At 40.5% G+C, this 26,218-nt stretch overlaps 1 protein-coding gene across 1 annotated transcript; it reads right to left on the bottom strand.

The window, feature by feature from the left end:
• Positions 1 to 11,821: 11,821 nt before the first annotated feature.
• On the bottom strand, positions 11,822 to 25,299 carry LOC122677801 (40S ribosomal protein S15a-like). Its single transcript, XM_043878063.1, has 3 exons — positions 24,891 to 25,299; positions 12,361 to 12,365; positions 11,822 to 11,832 (listed from the first exon to the last, which is right to left on the bottom strand). Exon 1 carries the CDS (start codon positions 25,285 to 25,287, stop codon positions 24,895 to 24,897), a length of 393 nt encoding a protein of 130 aa, XP_043733998.1. The 5' UTR covers positions 25,288 to 25,299; the 3' UTR covers positions 11,822 to 11,832; positions 12,361 to 12,365; positions 24,891 to 24,894.
• Positions 25,300 to 26,218: the final 919 nt, after the last annotated feature.

The following is a 26,218-nucleotide window of genomic DNA, read 5'->3' as shown; positions in this document are numbered from 1 at the left end:
CCAGGGTACTTAAACCTGCTTTTCTGGACTTTCTTACATCTCTGCTTACAAAGAGGCATTACAGTGTGAAGGCTAAGTGCTTGTGCTTTGGAGGGAAGCTAACCTTGTTATAAGTCCAACTCAGTCACTTAATAGCCATATGACCTTAAACAAGTTACTTTGACCCTTTTGGGTAGTTCTGTTAAAAAGTATGTATACCTTTTTTGCTAAATGATCAATTTTCATTTCTGCCTTTTATTGAATAGATATTTAACCAGTTTAATCTTGCTTAATCCACGTTCATGTTCCTTTTTTAAATGGGAAATAAAAAATGACAGCAAAGCAAGTAGGTTATAAAATGATTCCTCAGATAAGCCCCAAGCACAGGAGGTCAGCTCATTTCTTAATGCCTTCATTAGCTTTTCTGCGCTCCAAAGAGGCTGGACATCCCTGATCCTAAACCTAGTCCTTCTGAAAGACAGATATTCCCATGTTTAAAAAGCCCCTATTATGGTAACATAGGAATAAAAGGTCAGTATGTGACCCATAAGAAGAGAGCAAGAGAAGCTGTCTGATGAACCAGCCCCAGATTGGGAAGTTTCCCAGGGGTACTGGATATCACTGCACTATGCTGCCTCGTCATGATGCTTCAATAAATCAATAATTTTTTAAGTATATAGAAATTGTAAATATCTATGCAGCCAACATCAGAGCACCTAAATATATAATACAAATATCAACAGATATGAAAGAAGAATTAGACAGCAAAACTATAATAGGAATTCCCCAGCAGTCCAGGGGTTAGCATTCTGCACTTCCACAGCAGGGGGCACAGGTTTGATCTGTCGACAGGGAGCTAAGATCCCCCAGGCAGCACACCACAGCCAATAATAATAATTATAATAATAAACTTCAATATCCCACTTTCAACCATGGATAATCATCAATAAAGAAAAACAATATGGAAATATTGGATGAAACTACACGTTAGGCCAAATAAACCAAACCTAACAGAGGAAAAAAAAAATTTTTCCTGCTCAAATGCATATAGAATGTTCTCCAGAATAGAACATATGTTAGGACTTAATGAAATGGGAAAAGAACAAATTAAGCCCAAAGTTAGTAGAAAGCAGTGAATAACAAAGATCAGGGCAAAAATATCAATGAAATAGAGATTAGAAAGGTAATGGAAAAGATCAATGAAACTAAGAGCTAGCTTTATAAAAAGATAAACAAAACTGACAAAACCTTAGCTAGACTAGGAAAAGAGGATTCAAATAAATAAAAACACAAATGAAAGAGAAGACATTACAATTAATATCACAGAAATACTAAGGATTATAAGAAACTACTATGAACAATAATATGACAATGGATTGGCGCTAGTGGTAAAGAACCTGCCTGCCAACCTCTGTCAATTGTTGAGCATTTCCCACATAATGAGATAAATGTTATAGTGTGGATAAAATATTAGCACACTTTAAAAACAATTATTTACTTGTCATTTGGAGGATTTGGTGTCATGTAGTCAACAATGATTAGTGAATAGAACATATGCCTCTTGACTCCCGGTTCAGGGCTACAAGAAATGGCAGTTAGTAAGCATTATATTGAAAATATATACTAAAAATGATTTTGAAGAAGTACGTAAAGGACATTCAATTCATGTCAGAAAAAAATAAATGAGAAATCTAAAAAGATAAGCAGGAGAATAAATCTGAAACTCATGAAGTACTTCATTTTAAAAATCACTTCCTACTTAAATATGTATGAAGTGGGCCATAAAGTGCAGCTAACCATCGCTGGCAAAAATGTGGATTTTTCTTTTTCTTTTGATGGCTACAGAATGCAGAGTATGAGGATTTCTTGAGTTGTCCCACTTTTCATTCACAAACCTCGCAATCCCTGTTCTAGTGTTTTGAAATCTGATTCCAGAAAAAGGTTTGATTTGGGTTACTAAAGCTGCAGAGAAAATTATGCAATATGTTACTGCTCATCCTGCTATTATCTGTTAAAATAGTGTTGCCTAATTGAAAAAGCACAAGCCTTAGAGTTAAGAAGATGTGCATTTTATTTTTTAATTTATTTTTTCTTCCAGTTTTATTGAGATATGATTGACATACAGCACTATACATTTCTGTGCAGCATAATGATTTGACATATACATCATGAAACTATTACTACAGTATAGTAAACAGCCATTCTCTCAAAGTTAAAGAAATAGAAAAAAATATCTTTTCCTTAGAATGAGAACTCTTAGGGTTTACTCTCTTAACAACTTTCAGAAATACAAGAGTAAGGATGTATATTTTAATTTCAATTGTGACAATAAATTAGCTCTGAGACCTCAAAAAAAAAAAAAAAAAAAGAACCTGCCTGCCAGTGCAGGTAGATGTGAGAGACATGGGTTCCATCCCTGGGTTGGGAAGATCCCCCAGAGTAAGGCATAGGAACCCACTCCAGTATTCTTGCCTGGCGAATCCCATGGACAGAGGAACCTGGCAGGCTGCAGTCCATAGGAATGCTCAGAGTCGGACATGACTGAAGAGACTTAGTATGCATGCATGGACTAGGAAACCCAGAAGAAATGGATAAATTCCTGAAACACACAAGCTATAAAGACTGAATCATGAAGAACTAGAAAACCTTAAAAAATCAACAGCAGAAAAGATTGAATCAGTAATCAAAACTCCCCAAGAAGAAAAGTTGAGGACCAGATGGATTTATAGGAAAGTGCTTCCAAACATTTAGGGATGAATGAATACCAGTCCTCCCCAATCTCTTCCAAAAGATGAAAGAGGAAGGAACCCTTTCAAATTCATTTTATAATACCAGCATGGAAGATCCCTTGGAGAAGGAAATGGCAACTGACTCCAGTACTGTTGCTGGAAAGCCCCATGGACAGAGGAGCCTGGTAGGCTACAGTCCATGGGGTCACAAAGAGTCTGACACAACTGAGTGACTTCACTTGACCCTTGGACTAAAGACAGACAAGGAAACCAAAAGAAAACAAAATTACTAGCCAATACCCCAGACACGACTGAGTACACAAGTACATACTTAACCCAGATAAACATAGATGCAAAAATCCTCAACAATATATACTAGCAAACAGAATTCAACAGCATATTAGAGGATCATAAACCACAATCAAGTGGAAGTTATTTGATAGCACAACATTACACAAATCAATAAATGTGATACAACTTAGAAACAAAATGACACAGGGACTTTGCTGGTGGTACAATGGCTAAGACTCTGTGTTCCCTGGACTTCCAGGGAATTCCCTATGATTTTCTTTCCTTTCTCTTTTTCTCTATTTGAGGTGGTGACTACTTATTGATACCTAAAAGTGATTGGAAATTTAGACGACGTCCTACAGATTCCTTTTAATGGTGAAAAGCAAAAAGATTCAATAAAGGGTAAGTTACTAAAACTAATAAAATTAATATCTGAAAAAGAAATCTAATAAACTGAACTTTAACAACTCAATAACGCTTTGTGAAGAGAGGTTCACTTTGGAAATAAGAAGAGATGAGTACTGTTAAAACTGGGCATTGAGAGAACAAAGTTGTTGGCAGAGATGGCTACTATCCAGGATGTTGCTGTTCAGTCACTCAGTCATGTCCAACTCTTTGCAACTCCATGGACTGCAGCATGCCAGGCTTCACTGTCCCTCACCATCTCCTGGAGCTTAACCAAGTTCATGTCCATTGCATTGGTGATACAATCCAGCCATCTCATCCTCTGATGCCCTCTTCTCTTTCTGCCCTCAATCTTTCCCAGCATCAGGGACTTTTCCAATGAGTTGGCTGTTTGCATCAGGTGACCATGAATAAGGAATTCATAGGGCCTGGACTCCATCTCAGGCCAGTTCATGCTGATCATGCTCGGCCACCTCTCCAATGGACTCTGAACTCTGTGCTTAGTGTCTATGGGAACGACAACAGAAGGATAAGACCCCCTCTGGACAGGGGAACCTTGAAGATCATACCCAGGTTACTCATTGCCTGAGAGAAAACATACTCTAATCACCCCTGCCTCCAGACAAGTCATAAATTTTTTCTGTATCTATCGGAATGTAACCACAGGCTTATTGATTATTAACTGTTTGGGCACATAACACATGAATGATGGGGTTATTGTGATTGTATTTACCCTTCCTTTGTTTGTGTAAATCTCAAGGGATTTGGGGTGGTGGGTTTGGACACGTACACACGGGGTATAAAAGATTTCACAAGTGGTGTTCGGGGTCCCTAAGAGGAGACTCTGCCTTGAGCCCACCAGTGTAATAAACTGCACTCCACTATCTGTATTGTCCTTCTGAGTGAGTCTGTTTCCCAGAACGTGTGGCTATAATGTTTGGTGCATTGGCTAGGAAACTCCTCACTTGGAGGAGACAAGTCCTATTTGGGACTACTCCAAGGCCTTGCAGCTTGAATCTTCTAGAGTGGGGAAGGCACCTCACCCTTCTGGAAGGATTCTGCTTCTCAACTCTCGGACCTTTCCCGTTAGCAGGCAGTGGACAGCAGCAGAGGAACTGAGCTCTCAGGTGAGGAGGAACCCACCCAGCAGGGTGGAAGAGGGGGCCTGATCACCCCCCTGGGAGGGACGAGAAGGAGCGGGGACCCACAGGAGCCTGGAATAGGCAGGTGGCGATTGCTTGGTACACAGGTCGACAAGCGTGCTAGGATTTAGGAAGGAAATTTGTGAAGGTCATTTAGGAGGTGTGTCCACACCGTCTCAGGGAAAATTATTACCAGCAATCGCCAGGGGATTTTTAGGATAGGAAAGTGGTCCTTGTATGCTCGTATTCTGCCCTCCCCCAAGAGGTGTCCTGTCTGCTGTGAAATTCTTGACCCCCTCGGAATTGTTAGGCTGGAAGGAGCGGGGATACAGAAGTGAGCATGAATTGGCTTTTCTGGAGATGGCCTGGGACATGGTATATTTAACCCATCTGTGTTTTCATCCGCACCTGATCAAGCCCGCCAAGGCAGAACGGACTTTAAGGGAGAAACAGTCTTGGACCACATGGTGTTCTGGTTCAGCTATGCTGACTGGCAGGTGAAGACACGCCGATCCCCCTTCTCCCTCTGGGATCTGGCAGGTAAGGCTCTTCTTACCCCAATTAGGAAGGAGGCAGAATGGCAATTTAAGTGTCATTAAGTGGAAATATCAGAAGTACATAGGGTACTGAGAACTTTGTAGACAGAATGAAAAGAAAAAGTCGAAGAAGGTCCGAGAAGGTAAGCAAGATGGGGGGAAGTGAATCTAAGGCAACTGTATTAGAGTGCATGATAGGGATTAGGAGGAGACTATGGGGTGAAGATGAAACCTAACGGCCTCCACATACTCTGTGAGGTTGAATGGCCCCCTATGGGAGTAGGATGGCCACCAGAGAACACCATGAACTTAAAAATAGTGGAAGCAGTCTATACAGTAGTCACAGGAGAGCCAGGACACCTGGATCAATATCCATATATTGACTCATGGCTAGGGTTAGCTCAAAACCCTCCTACTTGGACAAGGTTCTGTATTCAGAAGGGAAAGGGAAAAATATTAACAGCACAAAAATTGACTGATGATAAAAAAGGAAATTCTACAGGACTTGGACGGGGATGGCCTGACTCCTCCCCCGTACTAGATAATGACGCACCTGCCTCCCAGTGCTGCACCAGGACCAGAGGCCGTCTTAATGCCCGATCCAGGGCCAGGTGAAGTTCCTGCAGCAGCCACTGCTCTTCCACCAGCTCCCCCGGAGGTCGTAGAGCCGCCGTTTTGGCAGGCTCCGATCCTGGTGACAGAAGCCTCTGGCCAACACTTCCAGGAACCGGCTCCAACTGAACCGCCCAAGCTATACCCGCCTCTCCCGGTGAGTACTGACAAGAAGGGGTGGGGGGGTGGGGGACATTGGAATTAAGCAGAGACTGCATTCTGCCAGAGAGCCAGAGGGAAGGAAAGAGAACAGACAATTATTTCCTGAGGTCTGGGCAGAAGACAACCCCCTCCTCCCCCCAGGCTGGCTAAACATCAAGCCTCAGTGATCACAGAACTCAAACCAGGCACCATCCCGGTTAGAAAGCACCAGTACCCGCTAAATAGAGGCCTGGGCTGGCATACTGCCCCACATCAATAGATTGAAACAAGCGGGTATTGTGGTAGAGTGCCAGTCGCCTTGGAGTACACCAATCCTGCCAGTCAAAAAGGAAGGAGGACAGGACTATAGGCCTATTAAAGATCTCAGGCTAGTCAACCAGGCTACTGTGACTTTACACCCCACTGTTCCAAACCCCTATACCTTACTAAGCCTCCTCCCACCGAGGACTAAAGTTTATACTCTCCTGGATCTCAAGGATGCCTTCTTCTGCGAATGCCTCGCCCCAGCGTCACAGCCCATCTTTGCCTTTGAATGGGAAGATCCAGTCGGGGCACCAAACAACAGCTCATCTGAACTCCCCCACAAGGGTTTAAGAACACCCCAGCCATCTTTGGGGAAGCCTTGGCTTCTGACCTGAACTCATTCCGTCCGGAAGAGTATGGATGTTGGCTCCTACACTACGGGGATGACCTGCTGCTGGCTGCCGATACCAAGGAAAATGCTGGAAAGGGACCAAAGCACTGCTCCAGCTGCTGATGGAAGCAGGTTACTGGGTGTCGAAGAAGAAGGCACAGATCTGCAAGGAGGAGGTAAGGTATCTGGCTTTTGTTTTAAGAAGGACACAAGGTTCCAGACCCTAATTGGGTCCTATATACTGATGGCACCAGTCTGATAAAACAAGGACAATAGCTGTCAGGTTAGCCAAAGCGGAAGGGGCCATCAAGACTGAAAAGGAATGGTGGGAAATATCAAGTGGCAAATTATTGGTACTGGAGAAGCTGGCACACAATCTGGTAAGCCAAACACACCAAGCGACCCACCTAGGCCATGCTGCCTGCTCACAGGTTAATGCTGCCTCTCCGGTATTCAGACAAAAACCTCTGGGTATTCAGCTGAAAGGCATGCTGCCCTTTGAACACTTGGGAGTGGACTTCACTGAAATGAAACCTCACCGACACTACTGTTACCTGCTGGTCATGGTATGTACGTTCTCGGGATGGGTAGAAGCTTTTCCTACCTGGACTGAAAGAGAATCAGAAGTAGCCCAGTACCTGCTTAGGGAAATAGTTCCCAGATTTGGACTTCCTACCAGCACTGGTTCAGACAATGGCCCGGCTTTTGTAGCTGATTTAGTGCAACAAGTAAGCAAAACTTTAAACATCAAATGGAAACTGCACACTGCATATAGGCCCAGAGTTCTGAGATGGTGGAATGAACCAACCAAACAATTAAAGAAACTCTCCAAGTAGATCATAGAGACTGAATGCTCCTGGGTGGACTCACTTCCAATGGCTCTGCCCAGACTCAGGATGACCCCACAGTCCCAAGGCTATTCTCCATATGAAATTGTGTATGAGAGACCCCTCCCATCATAAAACAGGTGTCAACAAATTTGCCTCAGGTAAGGGGGGATAGGATTTCACAGCAGATGGAACTGGGTAAGGTAATAAATTGGCTAACTAAGTTTGTACAGGAAAGGGTGCCGTTCCCCCTTGGGGAACAGATTCATGAACTTACGCTTGGTGACCAAGTATGGGTCAAAGATTGGAAACTTGATATACTAGCCCCTCGGTGGATGGGCCCTTATACTGTTATTATAACTACCCCTACTTCAGTTAAAGTTGCAGGTATTGCCTCTTGGATCCAGTATACGAGGGTGAAGAGAATATACCACACAGACCCAGAAAACGCTGAGTGCACTGCACACAGGGACCCCACTTGACCCTTGAGAGACTAAGACCATCCTTAAGAAGAAGAAGGAACAGAAAAATCCCGGATGAGCCCCTTCAGGATGAAGCCGCACAATCAACTCCTGCTGCTTGGCCTCATCAAAGTGATTTTGAATTTAACTTTCGTTTCAACTCAGGACAATGTTTTCATCTCATGGGCACATTCCTACGCAGACTTCCACAACACCTCCAGCTGCTGGATATGTGGGACTATGCCTCTGTCAGTGATGGATGGACTTTCTTGGTGGGTGTCACCGCTCTGCCAAGGAGATTTTATTTTTTTATTTTTTTCCATTAACCTATTTTTATTTTTATTTATTTTTTTCATTAACCTATTTTTAAATTTATTTTTATTAGTTGGAGGCTAATTACTTTACAATATTGTAGTGGTTTTTGTCATATATTGACATGAATCAGCCATGGATTTACATGTATTGCCCATCCCAATCCCCCCTCCCACCTCCCCCTTTACCCCATCCCTCTGGGTCTTCCCAGTGCACCAGGCCTGAGCACTTGTCTCATGCATCCAACCTGGGCTGGTGATCTGTTTCACCATAGATAATATACATGTTTCAATGCTGTTCTCTCAAAACATCCCAGCCTTGCCTTCTCCCACAGAGTCCAAAAGTCTGTTCTGTACATCTGTGTCTCTTTTTCTGTTTCGCATATAGGGTTATCATTACCATCTTTCTAAATTCCATATATATGTGTTAGTATGCTGTAATGTTCCTTATCTTTCTGGCTTACTTCACTCTGTATAATGGGCTCCAGTTTCATCCATCTCATTAGAACTGATTCAAATGAATTCTTTTTAACGGCTGAGTAATATTCCATGGTGTATATTTTAAACCACTCTGCTCTTTTCTGGAATGACAAAAAGAGACTTTCCTCTCTCTTGTCAATCATAACCTTTCCTTGCTCTCTTGGTGTAAGACCTATAGTCAATAGACTTGGGTCATGAGGTTACATTTGATATAAATGCCAGTGTAACAAAAGCCTAACCTACAACAAGCCCCAGTAAATCTACCTTATTTACATGCTAGGTGGACAAGATCTGTGTTTCAATGGTATGAATATATTGCTGCCTTATTTGTATCCTCTATAGGGACAACAGATATTATGATTAAAGTAGAGGCCTTGACTAATTTCACAAAACAGGCCCTCATAGATAGAACAAAGGCCATTCAAGTTTTGAACGAAGAACAAATTCAGATGAGGAAGGTAGTAATTCAAAATAGGATGGCATTAGACATAATCGCAGCAGCCCAAGTGGGGACTTGCACCATAATTAAAGTCGAATATTGTGTTTACATCCCTGACCTGTCTGGAAATGTATCTACTGCCTTGGAGGATATGCAAAATCAAGTGAAAGCCATGTCTAATGAAAATATTCCCTTTTGGACTTTGGTCCTGTCCTGGGGAAAGGGAGACCGGTGGAAAACTATTGTAACTGTTGTTACAGTAATCTTAATCATACTGCTTTGTGGGCCCTGCTTCTTACAATGCCTTGTGAATTTTGTCACCCAGAGGTTGATAGCATTCTCTCATGTGGGTGGCCGGAGGACTAAGGTACAATATATATCTCAATGAATGATGCTTGTCACGGAAACTAACAGCATGAAGAGGGGGGAATGAAGAAGGAATTCATAGGGCCTGGACACCATCTTAGGCCTGTTCATGCTTATCATGTTCAGCCACCTCTCCAATGGACTCTGAACTCTGTGCTTAGTGTCTGTGGGAACGACAACAGAAGGATAAGACCCCCCCTGGACAGGGGAACCTTGAAGATCATACCCAGGTTGCTCATGACCTAAGAGAAAACATACTCTAATCACCCTTGCCTCCGGACAGGTCATAAATTTTTTCTGTATCTATCGGAATGTAACCACAGACTTATCTATTATTAACTGGGTGGAATGTAACTGCGGGTTTATTGATTATTAGCTGTTTGGACACATAACACATGAATGATGGGGTTATTGTGATTATATTTACCCTTCGTTGTTTATGTAAATCTCAAGGAATTTGGGGTGGTGGGTTCGGACACGTACACATGGAGTATAAAAGATTTTCTCAAATGCTGTTCGGGGTCCCTGGCTAAGAGGAGACTCTGTCTTGGGTCTGTCGGTATAATAAACTGCACTCCACTCTCTGCATTGTCCTTCTGAGTGAGTTTGTTTCCCGGAACACGTGGCTATAACAACCAAAATACTGGCGACCAAAACACTATCCATGTTACAAGGGAGAAAAGGACAGGATACAAAGGGCATGCTGGCCATAATGTGACTCCCATTCAAAATGAAAATGCTGGTTTATGCCAATGAATGTTTGCAATGAAAACACAAAAGGTCTGATATCGGGTACTTTACACTGAGTTTCAATATCAGACACATGTGAAGGATAGCTTAAACTTTCATGCCACAACTCAGATGCGAAAGAATTTAAACTTTCTTTTTTATCTTCATAACCAATCACATCTTAATTTTGAGTTCTGACCCTTACTGATTCATAAGAAAAAATTGGGGTTTGATCTGAAAGTCAGTATGGTTTGATGAGAATAAGCCTACAGTGAACACTGTCTTCTCTATTGGATCACAGAAAATAGCAACAAGATTTACATATTTCTGCAGTTTAAGCAAAGCAGCTAGCTACTAGGGAAATCTTGGGAGAAATTTCTACCCAAAGAAATTCAATACATTTTCACCCCACTAGGGCATGATGTGACTTGTAATACCAAGGGAGATAATGGAGATGTTTTTGTTGCAGCATGCAGCTGGTAACAAAGGGTAGTTGTTTTTGCCTCATTTGTATGGAAAACTGTACATAGCCTCCCTGCTGCCTGCCTTCGGGTTATTCAGCAAACAATGGGAGCTCAGATCTGGAAAGCTCTGTCCAATCTTGGAGGCTCTGATATTAACAACTGGAACTGCCAAAGTCCGTTTAAGGCTCAAGTCTCACTCAAAGTGAAAAACACCAATGTATTAATAAGAACCACACCTAGGGCAGGATCCAACTGTGAACCCCCAGAAGACTGTTTCTAAGAACTGACCATGCCCCCACCCACACCACGAGACTTCTTTCCTTTGGATCTTTTCCCCAGATGTTGTGCAACACTTGAACAATTCAATAAATTTGTGCAACACTTGGACAACTCTCCATAAATTTCTGCCACAGTGAAAGAAATATTACTGGAAATAACTTACAGCTGTGAAACTGTTTACCTTCAACCGGGACTTGAACCCACATGGCTGGAACTCGAACCCAGCCAAAACCCAGTTTGGGACTCTAACCCACACAGCTGGGACTCAAACCCAGCCAAAACCCACGGTACCTGGTTTGAGGACCTAATGAGGTTCAGGTTCTTGATGTCTCGTCGCAGAAAGAATTCAGTGAGAGACAACGTGATAGCTAAGAAGTGGATTTTTTTAGAGAGAAACACACTCCAAAGACAGAGTTTAGGCCATCTCAGAGGGCGACTCTGGCAGCCCCAAAATGTGGTGTGGTTAGTTTTTATGGGCTGGGTAATTTCAAAGGTTAATGAGTGGGAGAATTATTCCAACTATTTGGGCGAAGGGATGGAGATCTCCAGAGGTTGGGCCACTGCCCACTTTTTGTCTTTTGATTGTGCCTTGGAACTGTCATGGCACCTCTGGGTGTGTCATTTAGCTTGCTGATTGAGGATCAAGGTCTAGTCTAAATTGATTTGCCTGCCATCTTGGACCCATTTGATTCTAATCCATTTATGTTGTATCCTTGGGCTATGTCATTCTTTCAAAAGTTGTACCCTGCCTCCTTACCTCCTGTTTCAATCCCCACCTCAGAGATTTTACTACCACATTCTTAAGGGAAGCAGAAGGAGGATGGTTCATCTTCTGTAATTGCTTCAAGGCTGAGTAAGGGCATCCACCCTGTCTGTCAGGGAGTAAAAACCTCTGATAGCTGATCCAGGGGCCCCAAGGGCAGGGTAGTTCCTTGTTTTAATCCCTATAGGCTGGAATCCCCACATAGCCTCATCTTGATGTGAAACTGTTGTAACTGTTTCCTTAGCCTTCTTATGAATCTTCTTGATGATAAAACACTTTTTGAACCAGTACCAGGATACAAAAATATCTATAAATGACAAAAGATTTAAAAGACATGGTTAATGTAATCAATAAAGATTGGTTACAGTAACCAGAATTACAAATGATTATGTTCATCATAGCATACCAAAGAATCCTACGGCTTCTCTCTTGACTTATTAACCCCCTATTTTTACCCCAATCTCCTTAGTATAGCAAGGTTGTGGCATTTCCTCTATCAAGTCTGGGACTATTAAAACTGCCTGTATTTTATCAGTTGGTATTTGAGCTGCTTTATTTGCTTCTTGGTCAGCTTGGCAATTTTTTTTCAGTTTAGACCTGGGAATCTGAGACTGATGTCCCCCATGGTGAACTATGGCTATTTTTTTTTTTTTTTTTTTTTTTAGAATCTTGTTTAGTAACCATTGGCTGGATACCTTTGTCCAGGCCTGGAACCTTGATATTACATGTTCCAGGGTATATCAAGATATACCTCAACTTCAGATTCAATCTGTCCCTTTCTGCTTTCTATAACAACGATTTGGAAAGGAGGGTGGTTCCTTTGCCCCTCAAGAAACAGCAGCCTCTAACTTAGTTAATAAATCTCTTCCCATTAAAGGGATGCGACAATCAGGCACAAACAGAAGCAAATGTAAAAACTGACCATTAGCATTGCACAAAATGGGCTCCAGAAAAAAAAAAAAAAAAAAATGGGCTCCAGAAAACTGTGCCCCTGTTTCTTTCTGACAACCCTATTACATATTCCTTATGATTGCTAAAGTTCGCAATCCTTTGGGTTAAGACTGAGAAGGCTGCACCAGTGCCTATAAGAAATTCTCTCAAGTGGGCAGTCACATCAATGATGGTTTGAGGTTGGACATAAGTTATGTAGATAATATCTCTAGGCAGAGCCACTTTAAGTCTCAGGCCCCATCAGTCTTCTTTTGATTGCAAAACTGTCAGTGGCTGAGGGGTCCCCATTGCTCCCTGTCATCTGGGGCATTCCTTCTGCCAATGCCCTGGCTGTTAGCAAAGGACACATCAATTACAATCCTTCCTCCAGTGTCCCTTTTGTCCACACAGGATACACTGGCCTTGTATGGGTACCCATGGGTCTTGTGGTCTGCCAGGACAAGAGGGCAGCCTCTTAATTAGTGGTCTTGGAGTGGACAAAGGCATTGCAATCATTTGGGTCTTTTGCATATTTCTCTGCATTGAGCCTTTTGGGTCATATCCCTGTTATTGAAAACCAAATACTCCAATTGGAGCAAATCATTCATTGGACTTTGAGGCCCAGCAGTTGCTTTCTGAATTTTGCACCTGATGTCTGGGGCAGACTGGGCTATGAAATGCATAGCCAAAAGGGCCAGTCCCTCAAGGGAGGAAGGATCCATGCTTATATACTTCCTAAAAGTCTCCACTTATCTCCTTTGGAGGACTGCAGGATTTTCATCCTGTCCCTGTTGGACCTCTTTGACCTTTTCATAATTAACAGGCTTTACTATAAGTTTCTTATACCCACTATTAAGCAGTTAATCATATGATCCCGTCAGACACCCCCTCCCAGCAAAGTCTTTTGCTTTGTCACTTCAAGTGTCTCATTGGACACCTCATTTCCAAGTGTTAGACAAGAGCCCACTCTTAGGTCCTGGAAGGGGTCCCCCTTCCTGCAACAGTTGCAGAGCCCTTAACAAATGCCAGACACTTTTCTAGGAGTTCTATATGAATTAACTCATATGGGTAATTTTATTACCCATTGATAAGCAAACTTGGTGTAGTGACTAACAGACCTTAATTAGATGAAAGAATTCCAAACCTAAGGACCAAACAGAAGATCTGAATATTGGAGCTGGAAGGAAACTTAGAAACCAAGAGGTCCAGGGGTTTTATCCTACTGTACAAAAAATGACCAAGTTTAACCTTGTAGGAAAGAAAGCACTGGAAGTGGGCAAAGAAAGAAGGCAAGACTAGAAGAGCATTTTGAGTCAGAGAGCTCTTCCCATGGCTTATACATTATTGTTTCACTTCTTTGAGGGGGACCATATGGTGGCTTTTAACTGATAAATAAACCATCTGTTAAGGTCTCCTGGTCTAATTCAAGTCCCTTCTCTTCAAATGGAAACTGAAAGGCATAGATGCACAATAACAGTGGCAGGGTTCACACAATGTAGCAATGGCAGAGTTGCCAGTAGAACACTGGATCCTGATTGCTTCTAGCATATTGTGGTACCTGTTCCACACACCCTGTTATAGCACATAACTGAGGTGGGTCTTCCCCAGATTTGCGTGAACTGGCCCAAAGTAATGATTCTAACATGGAGGGAAGGTTCTGGGTCAAGGTGCACTTTTGCATAGATTTGTCAGGTAGCGACCACAAATGCCCACTTTTGACTCCTTGTGCATTAAAATCTTGCCTTTACACTGCTTCCTCTAAAGCCATATCAAGTATTAACAGCTATATGTTAACATGTATGATCTTGAACAAGTTAGAGAATCTCTTTGGACCTTAGTTTTCTCATTTGAAAAAAAAAAAAAAAAAAACTGATACAAACAGCAAAGCTCTTGAAGCTTCTCTCTGCCAGGTTCTGTTCACTTCTCTCCTCCAGTCAAATCTCTCACATGGATGACCCATATGGGGTTCAGGGAACATAATTCAAGTACTCTTATTCCCACAAGCTCTAAGAGACTAAGACGCAGAGCATGGAACCCTCTCAATAGCTCCATTTAATCTGAATACCTGATTCAAAACATATAAAAAATTCTCAGTAAACTAGAAATGAAAGAAAAGTTCCTTAAGCTGATAAACAATAACTCTGAAGAGGTACAGAAGGCTGTTCTAACAGTCTACCCTCACCACTTATATTCTACATTGTACCATTGTCCTAGCCTTTGTGCAATATGACAAAAATGATAAAAGGCATGCATATTTTAAAAAATAAATCAATAAAACTCCTGTTATTTTTTAACAACATGATTGTGTCCATAGTAAACCTATGTAACCTATTAGAACTAACAGTTTAGCAATACTGGGGATTCAAGGTCAAAATACAAAGTCAGTTGCTCTTCAATATACTGGGAACCAAAAAACAGAAAATAAAATTTCTCAGAGTGGTTAGGTTCAGTGGTTAGAATTCAGCACTTTCACCACTGTGGGTCTAGGCTCAATGTTTGGTCATGGAACTAAGATCCCACAAGTGGCTCAGCACAACAAAAAGGAAAAAAAATTTTTGCACAACACCATTTACAATAGCATTAAAATACATTAAGTAGCTAGTAAATGATCTAATGAAATACATACATCATACATACAATACCTCTATGCCAAAAGCTACAGAGTATTGCTAAAAGAAATTAAATTCTAAGTAAATAGAATTAGAAAGTAGAAGTGTAGGCTTAACACTGTTAAGACGTCTATTCTCCATAAAGAAATAAAAATTGAGATATGTCACACCCCTAAGCAGAAAATACAGTCTGTCCAACTTCTGAAAGAAAACTCAGGAAAATATCTTCATGATCTAAGATCTGCTAAGAGACTTCTTAGGACACAAAATTCTCTGTTTATTTAAAAATCTGATAAATTAGACCTTGTCAAAGTTAATTTTTTGCTTGCAAAAAGACACAATTAAGAAAAACTAGAGAGGGCAGAATTGGGGGGAAATGTACCTAGACTCATGAAGAATTTTTACAAAAAAAATAAAAATGAGCAATCCAATTAAAACTGAGCAAAATCTTTGAGCATGCTTTGACAAAAGAAAATATACAAATGATCAATATAGACGTGAGAATATGCTTAAGACTATTCGTTAATCATCTAGTAAACTAAGACTGCAGTAAATCACATAATGAAATGCTTATCAGAATGCTCATAGTTTTTAAAAACTGATAACATTAAATGGTGGTAAGGATGTGAAGCAACTGGAACTCACATACATTGCTAGTGATAGTATAAACTGGTGTAATCACTTCAAAAGACTGTTCAGCAGCTTCTAAATTTAAAAACACACCTACCTGGTGATCCAGAATTTACATTCCTGGATATTTATCCTATATCCCATAAAAATATATGTCCTCAAAAAGACTTGTACAAGAGTGTTTTTAATGACCTATTCATAATAGCCAAAAACTAGAAACAACCCACGTGTTTATCAACAGGATGAAGAAATAAATTATAATATGTTCAGATGTGGTCCTAAGATGGCAGAGGAATAGGATGGGGAGACCACTTTCTCCCCCACAAATTCATCGAAAGAACATTTGAACACCAAGCAAATTCCACAAAACAACTTCTGAATGCTGGCAGAGGACATCAGGCACCAAGAAAGGCAGCCCATTGTCTTCGAAAGGAGGTAGGACAAAAGATAAAAAGAGAGACAAAAGAGGTAGGGATGGAGATCCATCCCAGGAAGGGAGTCTTAAAAAAGAGAGAAGTTTCCAAACATTGGGAAACACTCTCTCCAGCGGGTCTGTGGTGAGCCATGCAATGTCAGAGGGCAAAATTACTGGGAGGAAAAATAAATAAATAATTAAAACCCACAGATTACATGCTAACAGCAACTCCCAGTGGAGCAGCAGCCCAGACGCTCGCATCCCCCACTAGCAAACAGGGGAGGGACAGGGAGGAGCGGGCAGCATTGTTTAGGGTAAGGACCAGGCCTGAATCCCCTGAGGGCAAAAGCTTGAGACAGCACCCAAACTGCGGGATAGCTATTCCACGATACTGTGAAAAGCCCTAAGCTAAGTCATCGCCTTTTCCATTTCTTTTCCATGGGGATGGTCTTGATCCCTGTCTCCTATACAATGTCATGAACCTCTGTCCATAGTTCATCAGGCTCTCTGTCTATCAGATCTAGTCCCTTAAATCTATTTCTCACTTCCACTGTATAGTCATAAAGTATTTGATTCAGGGCATACCTGAACGTTCTAGTGGTTTTCCCTACTTTCTTCAGTTTAAGTCTGAATTTGGCAATAAGGAGTTCATGATCTGAGTCACAGTCAGCTCCCAGTCTTGTTTTTGCTGACTCTATAGAGCTTCTCCATCTTTGGCTGCAAAGAATATAATCAATCTGATTTCGGTGTTGACCATCTGGTGATGTCCATGTGTAGAGTCTTCTCTTGTGTTGTTGGAAGAGAGTGTTTGCTATGACCAGTGCGTTCTCTTGGCAAAACTCTATTACCTTTGCCCTGCTTCATTCCGTACTCCAAGGCCAAATTTGCCTATTACTCCAAGTGTTTCTTGACTTTCTACTTTTGCATTCCAGTGCCCTATAATGAAAAGGATATCTTTTTTGGGTGTTAGTTCTAAAAGGTCTTGTAGGTCTTTATAGAACCATTCAACTTCAGCTTCTTCAGTATTACTGGTTGGGGCATAGGCTTGGATTACCATGATATTGAATGATTTGCCTTGGAAACAAACAGAAGTCATTGAATGGGAAAGACTAGAGATCTCTTCAAGAAAATTAGAGATACCAAGGGAACATTTCACACAAAGAGGGGTTCGATAAAGGACAGAAATGGTATGGACCTAACAGAAGCAGAAGATATTAAGAAGCGGTGGCAAGAATACACAGAACTATACAAAAAAGATCTTCATGACCCAGATAACCACAATGGTGTGATCACACACCTAGAGCCAGACATCCTGGAATGTAAAGTCAAGTGGGCCTTGGAAAGTATCACTACAAACAAAGCTAGTGGAAGTGACGGAATTCCAGTTGAGCTATTTCACATCCTGAAAGATGATCCTGTGAAAGTGATGCACTCAATATGCCAGCAAATTTGGAAAATTCAGCAGTGGCCACAGGACTGGAAAAGGTCAGTTTTCATTCCAATCCCTAAGAAAGGCAATCCCAAAGAATGGTCAAACTACCACACAATTGCACTCATCTCACATGCTAGTAAAGTAACGCTCAAAATTATACAAGCCAGGCTTCAGCAATACATGAACCGTGAACTTCCAGGTGTTAAAGCTGGTTTTAGAAAAGGCAGAGGAACCAGAGATCAAATTGCCAACATCCACTAGATTATCAAAAAAGCAAGAGAGTTCCAGAAAAACATCTATTTCTGCTTTATTGACTATGCCAAAGCCTTTGACTGTGTAGATCACAATAAACTGTGGAAAATTCTGAAAGAGATGGGAATACCAGACCACCTGACCTGTCTCTTGAGAAACCTATATGCAGGTCAGGAAGCAACAATTAGAACTGGACATGGACCAACAGACTGGTTCCAAATAGGAAAAGGAGTACGTCAAGGCTGTATATTGTCACCCTGCTTGTTTAACTATTATATATGCAGAGTACATCATGAGAAACACTGGGCTGGAAGAAGCACAAGCTGGAATCAAGATTGCCAGGAGGAAATCAATAACCTCAGATATGCAGATGACACCATCATTATGGCAGAAAGAGAAAAGGAACTAAAAAGCCTCTTGATGAAAGTGAAAGAGAGTGAAAAAGTTGGCTTAAAGCTTAACATTCAGAAAACTAAGATCATGGCATCTAGTCCCATCACTTCAGGGGAAATAGATGGGGAGACAGTGGAAACAGTGTCAGACTTTATTTTGGGGGCTCTAAAATCACTGCAGATGGTGACTGCAGCCATGAAATTAACAGACGCTTACTCCTTGGAAGGATAGTGATGACCAACCTAGATAGCATATTAAAAAGCAGAGACATTACTTTGCCAACAAAGGTCTGTCTAGTCAAGGCTATGGTTTTTCCAGTAGTCATGTGTGGATGTGAGAATTGGACTGTGAAGAAAACTGAGCACCGAAAAATTGATGCTTTTGAACTATGGTGTTGGATAAGACTCTTCAGAGTCCCTTGGACTGCAAGGAGATCCAACCAGTCCATTCTAAAGGAGATCAGTCCTGGTGTTCATTGGAAGGACTGATGCTGAAGCTGAAACTCCAGTACTTTGGCCACCTCATGCGAAGAGCTGACTCATTTGAAAAGACCCTGATGCTGGGAGGGATTGGGGGCAGGAGGAGAAGGGGATGACAGAGGATGAGATGGCTGGATGGCATCACTGATTTGATGGACATGGGTTTGAGTAGACTTCGGGAGTTTGTAATGGACAGGGAGGCCTGGCGTGCTGTGATTCGTGGGGTCGCAAAGAGTCGGACACAACTGAGCGACTGAACCCAACTGAACTGAAGACATCGCCAGGCACACTCACAGAACAAAGGACTGAGCAGAGCTAGCCAGCTGTGGACCAGCCCATCCCCCGCCGGAGACAGGCAAGCGAGGACAGCCAGAGCCGGAAGGGGGCAATCGTGGCCCCAGTGAGGCATCTGATACAAAACGGCAAGCAGACTTCTCTGCTAACCAAGACTTCTAGGGATTCTGGACGATCGACATCAGCTGGGAGGGTCGCAACCGGACACCAGCTCCCCAGAATAGATACACGGCACACCTAAGAAGGTGCACCCATTGTACACCCAGAAAACCAAGCGGCTGGGACGGGGCAGGGGGTAAGTCGCAGCCTTCAACTGGGGGTGACTCTGCGCACCAAGCACCTGGTCACCTGAGCTGCTCGGACCTGGGATGGGCACAAAACGTGGGCCCAACCAAGTCTGTGCTTTTGTGGAGGACCCGAGAACCTGAACCTGAGCGGCTTAGACCTGGGAAGTGCATGTAAACCAGGGCCCACATCAGACAGTTTCCGGCAGAGCAACCTAGAGTCTGAGCAGTGTAGACTGGGAAAGCACACACGCAGTGAGCGGGGGCAAACCCAGTGTGGCTGAATCACTGGGAGCACACGCCAGTGATATTTGTTCGCAGTGTTCCTCCCTCCCCAAAGCACGACTGAACATGCTAGCCTAAAAAAAAAAAAAAAAGTGACCAGCACTGCGCCCTTGTTGCAGGGTGGAAATGAGACACTGAAGAGACCAGCAAACAGAAGATAAAATAAACAGAGGGAGGATCGGGATTGGGAATACATGTAAATCCATGGCTGATTCATATCAATGTATGACAAAACCCACTGGAAAAAAATAAATAAATAAATAAATAAATAAACAGAGGGAACTGCTTTGGAAGTGACAGGTGCCATAGATTAAAACACTGTAGTTAGCACCGACCACATAGGAAGGGGCCTATAGATCTTAGACCTTGAGAAGTACAAGCCAGACCAAGGAACTATCTGAAGATGAACTGACCCCACACTGTCCGCAACAGCTCCAGAGAAAGTCTTAGATATATTTTTACTACTATCGTTTTTTTAATTTAAAAAAATTTTTTTAATTATTTTATTTTATTTTTTTTATTTTTAAGTCCCCATTACTCTTTTAATTTTCATTTTTATAACCTACTATTACCTTGCAAAAAAAAAAAAAAGAAAGAACCTATTTTTAAAGCAAACTTCATATATATATATATATATATATATATATATATATGTATGTATGTATATATATATAATAGTGGGAGACTTTAATACCCCACTCACATCTATGGATAGAGCAACTAAACAGAAAATTAACAAGAAAACACAAACTTTAAATAATACAATAGACCAGTTAGACCTAATTTATACCTATAGGATATTTCACCCCAAAACAATGAATTTTACCTTTTTCTCAAGTGCACACAGAACCTTCTCCAGGATAGATCAAATCCTGGGCCATAAATCTAGCCTTGGTAAATTCAAAAAAATTGAAATCATTTAAAGCATCTTTTCTGACCACAATGCAGTAAGACTAGATGTAAATTACAGGAGAAAAACTATTAAAAATTCCAACACATGGAGGCTGAACAACACGCTGCGGAATAACCAACAAATCACAGAAGAAATCAAAAACTAAATCAAAATATGCATAGAAATGAATGAAAATGAAAACACAACAGCCCAAGACCTATGGGACACTGTAAAAGCAGTGCTAAGGAGAAGGTTCATAGCAATACAGGCTTACCTCAAGAAACAAGAAAAAAGTCAAATAAATAACCTAGCCCTACACCTAAAGCAACTAGAGAAGGAAGAAATGAAGAACCCCAGGGTTAGCAGAAGGAAAGAAATCTTAAAAATTATGGCAGAAATAAATGCAAAAGAAACTAAAGAGACATAGCAAAAATCAACAAAGCCAAAAGCTGGTTCTTTGAGAAGGTAAATAAAATTGACAAACCATTAGCCAGACTCATCAAGAAACAAAGGGAGAAGAATCAAATAAACAAAATTAGAAATGAAAATGGAGAGACCACTACAGACAACACAGAAATACAAAGGCTCATAAGAGACTACTATCAGCAACTACATGCCAATAAAATGGACAACTTGGAAGAAATGGACAAATTCTTAGAAAAGTATAACTTTCCAAAACTGAAAGAGAAAGAAGTAGAAAATCTCAACAGACCCATCACAAGCATGGAAATTGAAACTGTAATCAGAAATCTTCCAACAAACAAAAGCCCAGGACCAGACGGCTTCACAGCTGAATTCTACCAAAAATGTAGAGAAGAGCTAACACCTATCCTACTCAAATTCTTCCAGAAAATTGCAGAGGAAGGTAAACTTCCAAACTCATTCTATAAGGCCACCATCACCCTAATACCAAAACCTAACAAAGATGCCACAAACAAAAGAAAACTATAGGCCAATATCACTGATGAACATAGATGCAAAAATCCTTAACAAAATTCTAGCAAACAGAATCCAACAACATATTAAAAAGATCATATATCATGGCCAAGTGGGCTTTATCCCAGGGATACAAGGATTCTTCAATATCTGCAAATCAATCAATGTAATACAGCACATTAATAAATTGAAAAATAAAAACCATATGATTATCTCAATATATGCAGAGAAAGCCTTTGACAAAATTCAACATCCACTTATGATTTTTAAAAAAAAGCCTCCAGAAAGCAGGAATAGAAGGAACATAACTCAACATAATAAAAGCTATATATGACAAACCCTCAGCAAACATTATCCTCCCTGGTGAAAAATTGAAAGCATTTCCCCTAAAGTCAGGAACAAGACAAGGGTGCCCACTCTCACCACTACTATTCGACAGAGTTTTGGAAGTTTTGGCCACAGCAATCAGAGAAGAAAAAGAAATAAAAGGAATCCAGATTGGAAAACAAGAAGTAAAACTCTCACTGTTTGTAGATGACATGATCCTCTACATAGAAAAGCCTAAAGACTCCACCAGAAAATTAGTAGAGCTAATCAATAAATATAGTAAATACAGGATATAAATATACAGGATATAAAATGAACACACAGAAATCCCTTACATTCCGATAACACTAACAATGAGAAAACAGAAAGAGAAATTAAGGAAACAATACCATTCACCATTGCAACGAAAAGAATACTTAGGAATAAATCTACCTAGAGAAACAAAAGACTTATATATACAAAACTATAAAACACTGGTGAAAGAAATCAAAGAGGACACAAATAGATGGAGAAATATACTATGTTCATGAATTGGAAGAATCAATATAGTGAAAATGAGTATACTATCCAAAGTAATCTATAGATTCAATGCAATCCCTGTCAAGCTATCAATGGTATTTTTCAGAGAACTAGAACAAATAATTTCACAATTTGTATGGAAATACAAAACACCTCGGATAGCCGAAGTAATCTTGAGAAAGAAGAATGGAACTGGAGGAATCAACCTGCCTGACTTCAGTCTCTACTACGAAGCCTCAGTCATCAATACAGTGTGGTACTGGCACAAAGACAGAAATATAAATCAATGGAACCAAGTAGAAAGCCCAGAGATAAATCCACACATCTGTGGACACCTTATCTTTGACAAAGGAGACAAGAATATACAATGGAGCAAAGACAATCTCTTTAACAAGTGATGCTGGGAAAACTGGTCAACTACTTGTAAAAGAATGAAACCAGAACACTTTCTAACACCATACACAAAAATAAACTCAAAATGGATTAAAGATCTAAATGCAAGACAAGAAACTATAAAACTCCTAGAGGAAACCATACGCAAAACACTCTCCAACATAAACCACAGCAGGATCCTCTATGACCCACCTCCCAGAATATTGGAAATAAGAGCAAAAATAAGCAAATAGGACCTAATTAAAATGAAAAGCTTCTGAACAACAAAGGAAACTATAAGCAAGGTGAAAAGACAGCCTTCAGAATGGGAGAAAATAATAGCAAATGAAGCAACAGACAAAGAATTAATCTCAAAAATATACAAGCAACTCCTGCAGCTCAATTCCAGAAAAATAAATGACCCAATCAAAAAGTGGGCCAAAGAACTAAACAGACATTTCTCCAAAGAAGACATACAGATGGCTAACAAACACATGAAAAGATGCTCAACATCACTCATTATCAGAGAAATGCAAATCAAAACCACAATGAGGTACCATTACACGCCAGTCAGGATGGCTGCTATCCAAAAGTATACAAGCAATAAATGCTGGAGAGGATGTGGAGAAAAGAGAACCCTCTTCCACTGTTGGTGGGAATTCAAACTAGAACAGCCACTATGGAGAACAGTGTGGAGATTCCTTAAAAAACTGCAAATAGAACTGCCATATGACCCAGCAATCCTGCTGCTGGGCATACACACTGAGGAAACCAGAATTGAAAGAGACACTTGCACCCCAACATTCATCACAGCACTGTTTATAATAGCCAGGACATGGAAGCAACCTAGATGCCCATCAGCAGACGAATGGATAAGAAAGCTGTGGTACATATACACCATGGAATATTACTCAGCCATTAAAAAGAATACATTTGAATCAGTTCTAATGAGGTGGATGAAACTGGAGCCTATTAAACAGAGTGAAGTGAGCCAGAAAGAAAAACACCAATACAGTATACTAATGCATATATATGGAATTTAGAAAGATGGTAACTATAACCCTTTATGCGAAAAAGCAATAGAGACACAGATGTATTGAACAGTCTTTTGGACTCTGTGGGAGAGGGCGAGGGCAGGATGATATGGGAGAATGGCATTGAAACATGTAAATTATCATATGTGAAATGAATCGCCAGTCCAGGTTCAATGCATCCCATCCCCCAGAGGGATGGGATGGGGAGGGAGGTTGTAGGTGGGGTCAGGATGGGGAACATATGTACACCCATGGCAGATTCAAGTCAATGTATGGCAAAACCAATACAATGTTGTAAAGTAAAATAAATAAATTAATTAATTTTAAAAAGATATTTTAAAACAAAAAAAAGAAAGAAATTATAATATGTTCATATAGTGGTAAAATACTAAGCAATTAAAAAACACAAAGTTGTGATATAGGCAAAATGTATTCATTTATTCTCAAAAATATTGAGTCAATTTTTTTTTAAAGGAACAAAAGAGGAGATAATGTATGATTCTATTTGTATGATATCTAGTATCAGGCAAAAGTAACTAGAAGTGGTAAATCAGAAAGAGATTGGTTTAAGGTGGGCATTGCATGCTGATCAGAAAGAGATTTATGGGTATTTCCTGGGATGATGCATATGTTCTATGTCGGAGGGAAGATAGTAATTAAGTAAATACAGTTGTCAAAATACATCAAACTGAACATTTGAAATCTGTTCATCTTATTCTTTTCTAATAAGACTTCAACCTAAAGAAGTTTTTGTAGATTTTCATCACTAAAATGAAACTGTGTTGATGTATAAATTTCAAGATAAGTAATCAGATACATGAGAATTTAGTACATGGCGATAAGGTAATATTAATGGGGGAAAGAAGGATTGCTCAATAAATCAGACTGGAAAATTTAGTAGAGACCTGGAAAGAATAAAATCGGATCTAAACAGGGTAAGGGGAGCAATAAATATTAAGAGACAATTTAAAAAATAAAAACATCTATGGCACTCAGCTTTACTCATATTAGGAAAAAAATGTAAATTAAAATACACTGAAATACTATCAGATTGCAAAGATAACAATCTTTTGCTAAGGCTGTAGGAGGAAAGAATATTTCCATATATTGTAACAGTTCCATGGATGATATTATCTACTAAAATATTCTAGTATTCATTTTATTTTGTCCTCTGAGGCATTTTATTTACATGTATTACAACCCTAGAAAAAGAATCCAAGGATTTTCCCTCCTGTGTGTTTTTGTCTTGCTTCTTCATGGTCCATGATGCCAGCTAAGGTTCTCAGTACAATGAAACCAAACTGACAGGATGCAAGCAGGTTATTCTGCCATTTTTCTAGATCTTTGAGTTGCACATCATATCTGGGACTGATCACTCCAAACTTATTTAGTCTGCCTGTGAGGTTCACAACAGTTTTCCCAGCCCCGTGATCATCAATGATTTCATATTTGCCAATGTAACCATGTTTCATCATCACAGTTAGAAAGCTGATGATGACTTTGGAGCATGGCCTAATAAGGACCTGGTGTTTGCCTCTCTTTTTGGCATTGCTGATACTCTTGAGAGTATTAGTCAGGACATTCATGCACACCATTCTGGCGGCATGGGAAGATGGCAGAAAGAGCTAATATTCATTTTAAGATATATACTTACCCCAACAATTTCTCTTAGGAAAATTCATTTTACAGATAGACTTATAATTTATATCTGAAAAAATAAATTAATTCCACAAATGTTTATTTATTATCTACTAAAATTGCCAAATTCAGACTTAAATTGAAGAAAGTAGGGAAAACCACTAGACCATTCAGGTATGACCTATATCAAATCCCTTATGACTATACAGTGGTAGTGAGAAATAGATTTAAGGGACTGGATCTGATAGACTGCCTGATGAACTATGGACAGAGGTTTGTGACATTGTACAGGAGAAAGGGATCAAGACCATCCCCATGGAAAAGAAATGCAAAAAGGCAAAATGGTTGTCTGACGAGTCCTTACAAATAGCTGTGAAAAGAAGAGAAGCAAAAAGCAAAGGAGGAAAGGAAAGATATTCCCATTTGAATGCAGAGTTCCAAAGAATAGCAAAGAGAGATAAGAAAGCCTTCCTCAGTGATCAATGCAAAGAAATAGAGGGAAACAATAGAATGGGAAAGATGAGAGATCTCTTCAAGAAAATTAGAGATACCAAGGGAACATTTCAGGCAAAGATGAGCACAATAAAGGACAGAAATGGTACGGACCTAACAGAAGCAGAAGATATTAAGAAGTGGTGGCAAGAATACACAGAAGGACTGTACAAAAAAGATCTTCATGGCCCACATAATCACGATGGTGTGATCACTCAGCTAGAGCCAGTCATCCTGGAATGTGAAGTCAGGTGGGCCTTAGAAAGCATCACTATGAACAAAGCTAGTGGAGGTGATGGAATTCCAGTTGAGCTATTTCAAATCAAAAGATTATGCTGTGAAAGTGCTGCACTCAATATGCCAGCAAATTTGGAAAATTCAGCAGTGGCCACAGGA

The sequence above is a fragment of the Cervus elaphus genome, chromosome 20 (assembly GCF_910594005.1).
Source record: "Cervus elaphus chromosome 20, mCerEla1.1, whole genome shotgun sequence".
In the NCBI taxonomy this organism is placed as follows: domain Eukaryota; kingdom Metazoa; phylum Chordata; class Mammalia; order Artiodactyla; family Cervidae; genus Cervus; species Cervus elaphus.
Note: the sequence above shows the minus strand (reverse complement) of the source record. Positions and strands in the feature narration are given on the sequence as shown.